The sequence below is a fragment of the Rhizophagus irregularis genome, chromosome 5 (assembly GCF_026210795.1).
Source record: "Rhizophagus irregularis chromosome 5, complete sequence".
Lineage (NCBI taxonomy): Eukaryota > Fungi > Glomeromycota > Glomeromycetes > Glomerales > Glomeraceae > Rhizophagus > Rhizophagus irregularis.
In genome coordinates, this window is record NC_089433.1 from 5,745,289 (window position 1) to 5,759,687 (window position 14,399).

At 26.9% G+C, this 14,399-nt stretch overlaps 4 protein-coding genes across 4 annotated transcripts; 2 read left to right on the plus strand and 2 right to left on the minus strand.

Annotated features, from left to right (window-relative positions):
* Positions 1 to 74: 74 nt before the first annotated feature.
* OCT59_025773 (uncharacterized protein) lies at positions 75 to 368 on the minus strand (the record flags this gene model as incomplete). The annotated part of the gene is made up of 1 exon (XM_066140925.1): positions 75 to 368. The coding sequence occupies one exon, from the start codon at positions 366 to 368 to the stop codon at positions 75 to 77; it is 294 nt and encodes a 97-aa protein (XP_065992293.1).
* A 451-nt stretch (positions 369 to 819) lies between these two features.
* On the minus strand, positions 820 to 6,123 carry OCT59_025774 (uncharacterized protein; the record flags this gene model as incomplete). The annotated part of the gene is made up of 9 exons (XM_066140930.1): positions 820 to 2,200; positions 2,274 to 2,728; positions 2,791 to 3,052; positions 3,113 to 3,908; positions 3,972 to 4,213; positions 4,276 to 4,499; positions 4,569 to 4,861; positions 4,928 to 5,475; positions 5,936 to 6,123. 9 exons carry the CDS (start codon positions 6,121 to 6,123, stop codon positions 820 to 822), a joined length of 4,389 nt encoding a protein of 1,462 aa, XP_065992294.1.
* A 2,920-nt stretch (positions 6,124 to 9,043) lies between these two features.
* On the plus strand, positions 9,044 to 10,396 carry OCT59_025775 (uncharacterized protein; the record flags this gene model as incomplete). The annotated part of the gene is made up of 2 exons (XM_025328071.2): positions 9,044 to 9,311; positions 9,429 to 10,396. 2 exons carry the CDS (start codon positions 9,044 to 9,046, stop codon positions 10,394 to 10,396), a joined length of 1,236 nt encoding a protein of 411 aa, XP_025168312.2.
* Positions 10,397 to 11,015: 619 nt separating this feature from the next.
* Positions 11,016 to 11,969, plus strand: OCT59_025776 (uncharacterized protein; the record flags this gene model as incomplete). Its single annotated transcript, XM_066140942.1, has 1 exon — positions 11,016 to 11,969. One exon carries the CDS (start codon positions 11,016 to 11,018, stop codon positions 11,967 to 11,969), a length of 954 nt encoding a protein of 317 aa, XP_065992295.1.
* Between the last annotated feature and the right edge of the window lie 2,430 nt (positions 11,970 to 14,399).

Below are 14,399 nucleotides of genomic sequence, written 5' to 3' on the forward strand. Positions count from 1 at the left end.
AATCGATGAACACTATTAGCATCTTTGAAGGTAATATAAACTACTTGGCGATTTGGTGCATATGCATGAGGCCTTCAAGAATAACATTTCTCTTCTTCTAATTCACTATATTTACGCATAAAGGGTTTAATTATAGTAGTAGTCAAACGAAGTGATGCATTAAATACTTGTATGACCTTATCTTGCGAATTTCCATTATTTTGTTTTTGTCGTATACGATTTGTTATAATCTCTTCAAAAAAATAATCTATACCATCACATCGATAAGGAGTTTCTTGTAAATCTTTCCATGTTTGTTGAGAGATTAATGTTGCTTGTAAAGAAATTCCTGTAATAATCTTATTAACTTTTTTTTGGCTATCATTCATTTGTGTAACTGTTCCTTCTGGAACTTTTTAAGTTATAATTTGAACTTGAAGACTAATAATATCGAGGGGTGAGGGGGGCCAACTTATTTGTTGTGTAACCAATGTATCACCATCATAACTGTCCACCCCTGAATTTTATACCGATTTTTTTTTTGTTATATAATTATAATATCAAAAAAATATTCCAAGCCTACAACTTGTAATATACAACGTTTCTAAAAGCCGATGTTTGAGTATAGATTAGCACACTTGAGAACTGTTTAATACCAAAGTTTCATAATCTTTGGTGCATTATTGGCTTTCTGGTTAGTTCAAATATGGTTAATTAAGGGTTTTTGTGTAATTAATTTTTTTTTCTCGGTTAGAAAATTAATAAAACAAACAAATTTTTTTAGTTGTAATAATTTTTTTTATTATATTTATTCGATATATTGTTTACATTTTCACTATTCTATAGAAATAGTTTTTTTTTAAGTGCTTCATCAGTAAAAGATGTCCAGTTTTTTAAATTGGAAATAATTATAGGTACCAATTTTTGTTTTTTTTTATATGGCGTTGAAATTCCGAATGCCCATATTAACCACAATAATTCTGATACTAAAAACATCTTGGTGAATGAATCTTTTGCTTCTTTAAGCTGCACCCATAGCCTAAGTTGTTCCAAAGCGTGAATAGGATTAGAAGGTAAATTACCCTTCTTCATGAGAGAAGGTTTTTTATTTTCTGTTGTAGAATAACTTGAACGCATTGTTTTCAAGTTTTCTCTTAAACTTGCAGTACCTTTTTCTGGAATATAATTGTTAACTTCTCTGCACGTTTTTTGACGACTTCTCATGTAGATTGAGATACATCGTTCATAAATAAACCCAAGTTCATCATTTTCCAATTCGACATTATTATCCATTGATGATTTCAAAATTGTTACAAACATTTGGTTCAGAGGTGAATTAGAAAGGAGACTATTCGTCACATAGCGTAAAATGTTTGGTCCTAATTCATTACTTTTTTTAAACATTTCGATTACTAAAGATTTTAAATAATACATAAAACGAATGAATTCAGGTCCAGGTATAATGTTGGTGGTCTGTGATTTTGTTTCTGTCACATATTCAACCTTTTCTGTACGGAGAGCTTCAAGTAAAGTGCGCATAATTGAAAACTTTGGATGGGAATTCATTAAATGGTCTCTTTTAAGTAATTTAAATAGTACCCAGCCAATAATATATGAAAATTTTAATGATTCCGCTTGATTTAAGGTAATGATATCCCTAGGAGTTAATGTGGAATCTGCACGTTCTTCTATATTTCCATTTTCGTGATTATTACCTTTAAATGTCTCGTCTATTACTTTGCGAACAAGAAAATAAGCAACTAATCTTTGTGTTGTTGTAGTAGAATGATTTTGTATAATAACCTCTTGAAATTCCAAAAACCAAATGCCGGAACACAAATAATTATTCAAACTAACTTCCAGTTGAGTAATCCATGTAGGTGACCAAAGTTTTCCCTTTTTTTTAGGAATTAATTTTAAAACAATATTTTTAATATTATCGTTCCATTTTTCTAATAAAGAAAAAATTCTATTATTATAGAGACATGAATTAAAGAACTGCTGGCGCTCTTTTTGGAAAAATGAGACCTTTTGATTTAATTGATTAATATCTTCACTGAAAGATAATGTCTGAATTTCAATTCTTCCCATAAACAGATCATCTAAAAGAAGAGCTTTAAAAATTTTTTGTACAAAAGGTGGCATATTGGATAATTGTGTAGTACTACTTAATAAAGTAGAATGCATACTATTATTCTTTGACATTTTAATTCTATAATCGCTTAATTTAACAAAAAAAAAAAAAATTAAATTATTTTCATTTAAATACAAATATTAATTTAAAAACAACTTACTATCTAGTAAGATAATCAAATTCCATTCCAGTTTGATTTGCTTTTCCGTAGTTAACACTTTGTAATTCAGAAGTCATTCTTGCAGTGACCTGAAATTTATTTAATGCATGTCCGTATCCTTTTAATATCTGTGTTGATGAATCACCTCCAAGCTGTCGAATTGTTCCAAATAGTCCTTCTAACATATCTTGTGATACTCGGCGTGGTTCAATAGTTGAATTTGGATGCAAGGTGAAAATCTCTTTTGTCATTCCCAAAAAACCTTGGATAGATAAAAGTAAATCAAACTGGCACTGTGATGAAATCCAATTTATTGCACTGATTTTTTGATGATCTCTAATTACAAACCAATCATAAATTTTTTTTAAGGTTTGGAGACGAGAATCTGCAAGACCTTCTAAGGGCTTTTTACTATGAAATATTTGCCGGTATAGACATGAATAATGTACAAATTCCTATATTTAAATAAAGGTTAATATTAATTAAGATACTAGTAATGTTTATTTTATTTAATTACCCTTGTTCCTGTTGATATTTCTTTAAGTTCATCAATTAAATTCATTGCATTTTCAACATCCTTGGATAGAGTATGTTCAGCAAGATCAACTCGCATCTTGCTCCATGAAGTAAGCCAAATATGACGTTTGGTAAGTCGGCTAATTCTTGCTGTTGAATTTTGAGCAGTATACTCATAAACACCTTGGATATGACGCCAACTGACTTCTTTTCCATCTATCATAATTTCTCTAATATTTCGACCTTGACCTTCTCCAATGTGACTTTTTGAAAGATTATTTCAAAGTTTTTTGAAAACGTGTGTGGGATCACTAATAAAAAACCATGGTATACCAGTAATTGGATTTATTGTTTTATAATTTGTCCAATGTATTTGAGCATCATAAAGAGGTCGAACATTCATATCTTGAGATACAACTGCTACTTTCCATCCTTCTTTATTAGAAGAAATTGTAACGTTAAACATTTGTGCTTCAAGGTCAACATTTGTAATAATAGCTGTATGCCATTTATTATCTTTAGGACTTTTAAATTCACACAAATCATTAATATTCCAATTCTGTTTAATAGGCATTAGTTGCCTTAATGAGCTGCGATTAACTTGAAGTTCACTAGAAATGGATGAATCTAATAATTGTACTGTAAATTTGCTACGATCAAGACTTGTTGCTATAATTTTAGCACGTTCATAATTATTTTTTCCAATATCAACTTCAACAATATCCCCTAAAGACCATGAAAAAGCCCACCAGTCAAAACTTTTGATGTGATTCCTATTTTCTCCAGCACCATCACAAACAGATCCATAAGTATGAATGCCAATACATTCAAGATTTGCCGCAAGTTGAAAAAGTATTTTATTAATTTCGTGTGCATCAAGAGTATTAATTCCATAATATGCTATAGGGTATGCAAAGTTATAAGTAGCTGAATGCCAAATAATTTGATGCACTTGTGTTGCTAAATCTCGGTTATTATCTTTCAAATTAGGTAAGTTGCTTGTGTTTTCCCCTTGCAGCTCTTTTTCACATTGTATTATAAATGATTGTAATTCTTCTTTCTCATTTTCAAAATCCAAGTATCCAACATAACGATTATCCCGCTGACTCCAAAGTAAACCTATTAAATATTAAACAAGTAAATAAATTCTTTTTAAATATACAATTTGGTAGCAAAACTAACCTTTTTGAATTTTAAAAGAGTCGTGAGAAAAAAATCCAATTCGACCATGGTTACCAATATTTTCTACAGCCATCTTTTCTAGTATATGGTATGCAGTTTTAATCTGCCATCCTGAGCATTGTTGGCTTTCATTTATATAATTTTTTATTGTAGATACTGAAGGTAATCGCATAATACCTTTCATCGCTTCATAAGCAGTATTGCCTGCCCGACTATACACAGAAATAGCCCATCGCAAAAACCTAAAGAAATTAAAGTAATTTATTATTATATAATTTAATTAATTGTATTTTTTTACACTTACATTGGATGATATCTCACTCCATTTACTTTTCCACTTTGGATTCTAATTAGTTCTTGAAACATCGGATTAAAGGAAGAAAGATCAACTTTCTTTTCTCTAACATCACGAGCTACTTTTTTGGCTATTTGACCTAGCTCTTCTGATACTACTTCTTCCTCCTCTTCTACCTTTTGTTGAAGCTGAAGTTGTAAATTACGTATTTTTTGTTCCTGACTTGTAATTTTCTTTAAAATAAACAAATTAATATTAGTTTCTTATTTTTTTAAATTAACATATTTTATCATAATAATTACCTTTCTTTGAATTTGAATTTTTTTAGACAGAACTTCTTGAGAAGCATGAGCAGACTTGAAATGTAAAGTATCCATAAAATTTCGATTTTTGATTTTTATTAGCGTATCCTTCAATTTTTGACAATTTTTGCACACATTTGTTTCAGTTACTAACAAATGACAGTCTATTCTCCTATAGGCTTCTTGAGGTTGATTTTGGTTCTCCAGGATAGCAAATGGTTCGTGAATATTATTAGAATTTTTTTGATTCCTCACAAGATGAATTCCGCGAAGTTGAACCACTTTTTCGAATCCTAAAATATAAAAATCTTTTTTAAATTAATATGTAAATTAAAATTAAATTAATAATAATTAAATACCTTCAGTCTTTTGTCCTGTGCATATTTTCGTCATAGATATATAATGAATTATCCTACTTATCTCCGAAATGGTTCTTTCACTTGTAATTCCTGTTTCTATTCCATTTATTTCTTTGACACTTTTTTTCAAGACGTATAACTCATAAGAGATTAAGTTTTTTTGCCATTTAATAATTAAATACTTTTCTATTTTCTGTTCTTTTCCAAAAAATGTAACGCCAATCCCATTAATAATGTCTCTTATCCCTACACCAAAAAACTCTGTCTTTATTAATGATGTAACTTCTGCAATATTGATCGAATCACAATTTTTCCAATATGAACTTTGCTCTGTTCTTAACAACGAAGCTAAATTGGAACCAGAAGAGTTTGGTTCAAAAAAAATTGTAGCAAGTGCCGATCGTTCACCACTAAATATTTTTCTAACTTTAAGAAATTTTATCCAAGAACCAAAAGTACCAAATTTTTCGCCTGTTTTTTTATCAAAAACATAAAAAATCTTGTCTTGTTTGTCATAAATCAAGAGCCCCTCTCTATATTGCTTTTTTCTGTAAAAAAAATAAACTGGCTTTCCGTTAAATTTTGGCTGAAGACGGTACAAATCTTGAAGGGCTTCGAGATGCTTAGTTTTTTTGATACTTGAGAAATATTAACTTCACTTAATACACGTTTCTAAAAATATAAAAAAAGAATAAATCAATAAATATATTGGTAAAAAGGCTTAATTTGTACTTTTTTTACCATAATTACTGAATTAAAATCGCCGATGGAGTTTATTTTTTCTCAGAGAAGCGCGTCTGCAATTTAAAGTACTTGTATATGCTGAGGAGGATCTGATAGGTATCACGTTTTAAAGGATGGCATGTTGGCTTAGCTAATTTTTTTAATTGCAGGGGTTTATTGTAGGCGGATCAATGCATTTTTATAATAATGTATATGAATTTTATATGTAGGACAGTTTTGTTGATTAGGAATATTATTGTGTAACCTTAAGTTGGCCCCCCTCACCCCTCGATAATATCTTCTTGTTTAAGCATAGAATCTTCGAGAATACTATTTTGTACAATCTTCATAAACTTTTTATATTCATCAATATTATCAGAGCTGTTGATCGGCACTTTAAGTATGGCAATGATTTTATTATTTTCTAATTTATGAAATTGATTAGTGTCGTCATCTTGCTCATCTATAATCATTTCTATATCGGGTAAGATAACTTGCTGATTGTTTACAATTTGGTCATTTGATGTAATATTGTTATGATCGACAGATGTTTAACCAATAGCAGAACTAGATGTTTGTTTGTTAGATACATCATTATTTACGTCTAGATTTTGGTCTGTTGATTGGCCCGCTGTGTTTGTACTGACTTTTTTGGACGAAGAGACCAAGAATACTGGTGACGACGTATTTTGTAAAACTTGATTATTGGTATTAAAACTAACTTATTATTTCTTTTTACAAAGTTCACGTCTGCTAGAAGCCTCTTTAGGTTCTAGCGGTTCATTTATATTAGTTTGCAGAGGAGTAACAATATTGTCAGGTTCCTTTTTTTTTTGAAGAAACTACAGGGCCACCGTCATTTTTATCTTGGACCAAGTTTTTGGCCATTTCTGAACAAGTACGTTGTGAGAGAGGGGCGTTGGCGTCGCCATATTGTTCATATCAAAAGTAATTTCAACAAAGCCTGGGTACAAAGAGCTAAAATATGCCAGTTTTTTATAAACACTTTTCTTAAAAATTTTGGTAAATGACAGGAGCAGTTTTTTCAAATTCCCCTGATGATTAAATTATTATTAACACCATTATAATGTTTAAATGAAAAAACAAAAATAAATTTGGAATTCAATTTGCTGATCAGATTAGATTTGGTATGAAAATTTGTTGATCCTATTTTTGGTATTAGCAATTTGATTGGCCAATGTTAGTTTGTTATTATCAAAATATGGGCATGATTTGCACAATTTTTTTTCCGGAAGTATTATAGTACTTATTAATAGTACTAGACAGGACAGGACAAGACAAGACAGGACAGGACAGGACAGGACAGGACATGGACAGAACTCTTAAACCACAATTTTGTGATTTAGAGCTTCCTGTGGTACTTTTATGTCATATTAAGTTTAACCATCAAATTGTAGGTTTTTTGGTAGAATTTAATTTTGTTGATCATTTTTATTTACTGAATTTAAAAAAAAACATTTCAATCGCAAATTCACAATTCATTATAACAAAAAAAAAAAATTTTATTTTTTAATAATGTTGTGTTAACATGTAATAAGTGATTAATAAAAAAATATTTTGAAACATTTTTTAATTATTTTAACAAAAAAAATGTTGCAAAACCATTTTTTATTAATAAAAAAAACAGTTTCGCAACATTTTTTAATTGTTTTAATAAAAAACATTGTGAAACTGTTTCTTTAATAATAATTTTATAAAAAAATGCAAAAAACATCGCAAAAATGTTTTTTATTAGGTCCATCACTCCTTTCGTCTCCCATCACTCTTTTTCGTCTCCCATCACTCCTTTTCATCTCCCAACACTTCTTTTTGCCTCCCATCACTCCTCTTCATCTTTCCATCACTCTTTTTGCCTCCCATCATTCCTCTTCATTTTTCCATTACTCTTTTTCGTCTCCCATCATTCCTTTTCATCTCTCATCACTCCTCTTCATCTTTCCATCACTCTTTTTGTCTCCTATCATTCCTTTTCGTCTCCCATCATTCTTCTTCATCTTTCAATCACTCCTTTTCGTCTCCCATCACTGGTCATTTTTTTTTACAATAACTTCCACTTAAAGATCTTTCAAAATTATGTCAAGCTCCCTCATGAAAATGACCTCTTGTTATATTAAAAAATAACAATACTATAAATTAAAAATATAAATAATTATATAATTCCAAATTCTTGGATTAAAAAATTTTTTATTTTTAATATTTGCGATTTATTAGTAATTTCTTTTTTTTTCTGTATTCGCGATTTTTAAGGTTTCTCATAACTTTTTTATATTTTTGAAGCGGATATAACTCTTCATGTTCTTTTTTAATTTTTATTGATTTTTCAATATATGGCAATTTGTTTTCTTTTGTCGTGTTATTCCACATATTTCCTATTATTTTCGACAATTCACGAGATGTAGTGTTGGGATATTTTAATTTTACAAGTTTAAATATTTCACTTTTAAATAAAATAAATGAATTAGGTGGTTTTTTTGTAAGTAATTCAAAATCATACAAAACATAAAGTGGTACATTTATGTTATTTATTCTTTTAATGGCTTTTTCAGAATTTTTGAATAACGATTTATTAATAAGAACAGGTATATAGTCATTTTGAATATAAAAAATATCCTTTGTATTATATAAATTAAATAAAGACATAATTTACAAAAAATTGAATCTTCGTTATATATAATGAAATTTTTTTGTAAATATAAATACATATATACAAATACATATCAATAAATTAATAATACGACTAATAATTTAATAAAAACAAAAAAAATAATTAATTTTTTTTGATCATAATAACATTAATCGTAATACTTATTATAATACAATTAAACAAATAATTTGTAATAAGAATACATTATTAAGTATAATTTAAGTAGAGACAATTATCGATTTACATTTTAGTATATATAATACATATTAATTAATTATAATACAACACAATAATTCAATGAAATGAAAGAAATTGAAATACTTTGAAAATATAATAGAAATATAACATAATTTTAGTATAAATTACTAAAATACAATTTAGCAACAACTACACATTACGGTGTAAAATTTATTATAAATACGATAATGATTTAAATTCTAGTAATTTAATAATAATACGATAAAATAATTCAATGAAATGAAAGAAATTAGTTTTTTTTTTTGAAAAAAAGATAAAATTTAAAATTAGTTAGTAATACTTATTAAATACGATTAAACAATTAATCAAGTGACAAAAATTAAACTTCAATACATAATAAAATAAAATTAAATACGATTATTTATTTAATTACAATAATACTGAAAAGTTTTATTTATTTTTTCAATACTGGCATTAAAATATATTTATGTATATATAGGTCACATAAATTTACAATGTTATCAAATAAAATGGCAACCCTTCCGAAATCTCCCCAGGAAAATCAGTTTACAGTTGCCGATATTCCAAAAGATAATATATTGGAAATTAAAGAAATAATAAAAAACCCAATATTTAATGAATATTATATCAAAATAAAAGAATTAATAACGGAATATAGAAAGGATACAATATATCACATATTAATTCCTTCTTTATTAGCCATTTCACATCACGCATTAATTAATGAAGGATTTTTAAATAATAAACATGAAATTAATTATAAAATTAAATTTAATGGTAAAACTAAAAGCTATAATTATATTATCGGCAACTCATCTAAGGAGAATAAAGTCAAACCCAAAGATAACTTTGCTTAAATTATTGGTTACGATATAACGAATCTTCCTGAGTTAGCTCGATTATTAGCCGTAGCAAATCACTTGACAGAAGATTCGGTTAATCAACACTTAGAATGGATGAAATTGAACACTTATACCTTTAAGTACAAAGAAAAAAATATGAATAGAATAGAATATACAGGTCAAATACAAAGCTTATTAGAAGACCTTACCTGGCAAAATGAATATATTAATGGATGGAATAAATTAGTTAGATATTTTTTATTGGGAATCATGATGTATGGATACTACCAAAATGATTTAAGTAAATCAATAAAAAAAAATAAAAAAGCAAAACAACAAAAATCAAATTTTTTGAACGAGCTAAATAAAGCAGTTTCTAAATGCACCAATAGTATAATGGAAGAAAGTAAAACTAGTACTACAATTAATTCTGCTTTAGAAATAATTAAAATGGATAATGAATCTGCTGATAGTAAACTAACAAAGGAAGAATTAATTAAAAAACTCAAGGGTCATTTAAAGTTTTCATATTACTTATTTTATTTTGTTAGAATGTTTGGATATGTATCATTGATAGCTTCAGTTTCTCCAGATCTGGCAGACAAACTACTAAAATCAATTAATCCAAAAAATTTAAACGAAATTAATAATTCTTTTAATGATTTAAAAGAAATTGATTTAGGAAAAGATCTAATCGCAAAAAATGCAGAATATGGAAATATAATTTGCAGAACAGTAATTGAATGCAGTCAAACTATGAAAATACATAACGATAAATTAAAAGAAGGCTTAGAGGAATTAATTGATCGTTATGCTTTTAATACTTATAGTAACATAATATTCGAAGAAATAAATATTAATAATGAGAATAACTACAGAAGCGAATTTAATGCAATATCAGACGACGACGATATAAGCATGGACGAGGACGAGAAAAATAAAATAATGGATAAATTAAATGAAGATATACAAGATTTAAAAAGAAAATCAAGCATTGGTTCAAAGAAAATTGATCGATGAGAAAGAAACTGGTTAGTAATAAACGGATAAATAAAACAACCGCTCCTTATAAAAAAAATAGAACACGTGGAAATAAAACCAAAAATAAAACCTTTAATTTAGAAGCGTTTAATACAGAAAGCCAGATAATTGATGACATTAAAAAAAATGAAATGCGTTCTCATATAAAAACTATTCGTAATGCACTTGACGAAAACATTTATAATGAATTAATTAAAAAATCAAGTGAAATTTTACATTAATACAATAATTTGAATGAAAGTGATGCAAAATTAGCTTCACAATATTCAACATTTAAAGAATTTATAGATTACAATCATGTATTTATAATGGAAGAAAAAGAAAAAGAGATCATACAAAAAAATGTTATTGATTTTCGATCAGAATTAAATAATCTTCAACAAACTCAATTCAATAACAACTTCAATACAATTACATCACAATATCAAAATAACGTTGGCTTTGATTGTTTAAATGATGATGATAAAAATCTTTTTATATTGAATGAAACAGTTATTTATTGCAACAATTCTAATTTTTTTACACAATAGTATTATCATTTTTTACAATACAATTTTTTATATAAATTTGACTTCTTGTCAATTGATAACAAAATTCAATGGCCGAAGAATTAACTAATTTATTTGATAATCTTCAAATTGAAAGAAATAGCAAATATGAAAATACAAACGTATATTGCGAGCAGATTAATACTATCTCTAACACTTACGATCATTTATTACTAAATTTGATTAAAATTTTAATAGCAGATAACACAATGAAAATTAATATTTATGATAGAGTAATAATTATAAACAATGTTTTGTTTTGCATAAATCTTAATCAAAATAATCAAATTGAAGATTATATTCCATATAAACCTTTAATGCGATTACCGGCATATAATAATAAATTATCATTTGTTTCTAAAAATGACCCAACTTGGTGGGATGAATGTTGTACTGAATTTGAAAATTCTATGTTACATCTTAAAAATTTAACTAATAATACTACAACATTCAATATTAAATCAATGATTGACCAAAAAAATTATATAGAAATTGAAATTATCAATTTAACCATTAAAATTATGAATAAAGAAAAAATAAGTGAATTTAGTTTAGTTCAAATGTACATTTTATCATTATACTTAGAAAATTTTTTTATAGAATATAAATTAGAATCAATTTATAGCGAAGAATTTTTATATACAAATAAATACTTTACTTTCTATAGCCAATTAGTAATAAACTATTTAAAGAAAAGTGATCTGTTTTATTCTTATAATGAGAATTTTTATTTAAGATTCATTAACCCATCACTATTATATTTATTATACAGCGTTAAAAATACATTAATTCTTTTTAGACCTTATGGGTATGATGCATTATGTGATAATTCGGATATTATAGATTTAAACATACATGAAATAATTTCATTCAAAAAAGAAGGATTAAAATACTTTGCATTAAATAATTTAATTGAATTAAAATTAAATAATAAAAAATTACATATCATTAATTCTGACGAATATGCTAATGTAATTTGCAATGATGCTTATATATTGAATTAGTTTTAGTATTAAAGTATTAGTATATCACTTTACTACATATCGGCGGATTTGTTTCATCACCTAAATATGCTGAATTTTTGCATTATGTAAGCACAGCAAAGTTAAGGATGCATTGCACGATATCCATAAAGATGTGTGATTAAAAAAAATCAATTTTGATACGATTTTAATTTTGGCCGGAATTAACATAATTTTGGCCAGATTTATGATATGTAGATCAGTGTAACATCATATGATAACGCTAAGCCACTCCAATAAAATGTTTTTTTACTTTCGCTTCTTTTTAATTTAATTTCTAATTTTAAAAAGTACACAATTAGTATACGAGTCTCAAGTTAAAACTAAAAAATTGATTTTTAAATTATAAATTTAATCTATTACAGTATTTATATTAATACTTTAAATTTAAGTATAATAAGAAACATAAAACATTTTGAACGCTCAACACTTGTGACAAAAAAATAGTGAAATATAAAGATAACCACCCAAACTCTTTTCAAAAATTCACTTTCAAAATATCTTTACAATAAGTCTTCTCAAATGAACCTATATAAGCAAAAAGGGAGAATTTAGAACAATATTATTTAAAAAACTTCTTAGATCTAAAAGGTAAAAAGAAAAAAAAAAAGAAATAGAAAACTAGCCAAAAGAATAAAAAAAAACTCCAGCACTAAATATTCATACAACTCACAGACTGACATACCTTAAGTCGGATAGGTTGTAACTATGTCGGATGGGTTAAAACACGGTTTTTTTTAAAAATATTTTTTTTTTAACGTTGGCAAGTTCAAAAAAAATTTTTTTTTCAATTGATCTACAACTCACCTGATGTGAAATCTTGTGTTTGCTGATCAGTTTAGTATTACGCAAAAGGACTAATAAGGCAATAAAGCAATTTTATCCCGTGAATCAAATCCGCCCATATGAGCAAAGTGATATATATGAAATTTATTATAGTTACAAAAGAGCACGATTGATTAGATAAATTAAAATTTTAGTTTGAACTAAAAATATATTTGAGTTGTATTTTTCTTATTACTTTATGTTTAAGACTATTGCAATAATAAATCGTTTTGCTTATTAGATTATCATAAATATCAAAAAATACTTGTTGTTATTATAGTACATGTGTATTTTCAGCAGAATTTATTTGGAAAAGTATTCGTTATTGAGGCGTCATACATTGTTGCCGTAATTTTTTGTATGGAAATGCAATTATGTGCGACGATAATTGTACATGCTATTCGCAATATTGTTGAATAAACGTATAAATGGAACACACTGACACATTATGGAAAAATTCAATAAAATGAATCAAAAATTTATCAAGGTTTTATTATTCGTTTTATAACCCATTTTTATAATGCCTTAAGAATTTTCAATTATTTCCGTTGTGACGTATTCCATGGTGATCATGAGACAATTGACAAATATTGTTCTTTAACAATACAAAAAAAAAAAATACAATACAATACAAATAAATAACTTAGTGTTTCATTAGTATAAAAAAAATGCTCAATGCACAAAAACAATAATTATTAAGTTAAGTCTTAATACAATATGAATTTAATAACATATATCAAATTTAAACTTAATTCAATATGTCGGGATATTAATTTATTATATATTATGTATTGTTTATTAATTTTAATTGTTTTGAGTTTGTAATTATAATACGATAATAGTATAAATGTATTATTATGATTTGATACAAATTAAAAATATTTAAGTAAATTTTTATTATTAGATTTATCAAAAAATATGTTCAATAGAATATCTGTCAACTCGTACATTGATAATAAATGTAATAGAAAAAAATATTTATTGATTTTCACACAAAAATAAATTGAAATACTGCACTATCTTTGCTTCAATTTTATAATTGTTATTGATTGAATATTTGTTATTATGCAATTTAATTTTTTAAATTATCGTTGCCTCAATTAAAGCTCCGAACGGTTCGGGCTAAACCGGGGAACTGATCCGAAACCGGCTCAAAATTCGGTTCGGTTTGGTTCAGGTATTAGAACCGAAAAACCGGCGGTTCGGTTCGGTTTAATCTGATTTTTTATAAAAATGCGAAAATCGAATAGCCGGCCATCTAGTGATCGTACAAAGTCGAGCCATATATCATTGGATTCCTCTCGACGAGACGCGGCGAATGGTGGTAAGATCATGTCTCTAGCATCGATAGAGCACACGTTAACCCACGCTAAATGATTTATCAATAATTGGAATTAGCAAGCTATCTATCGGTGCTAGAGACATGATCTTAGCACCATTCGACGCGTCTCAGTGAGACGAATCCAATGAATATAAATTCGTTCGTGTAGGATCACTGGATGGCGAATAATATCAAGTTTCACATTTTTTTAAAATTTTCGAGCGTTAAAAATTAAAAATTCCGATACATGAATTTATTCGTCGTCC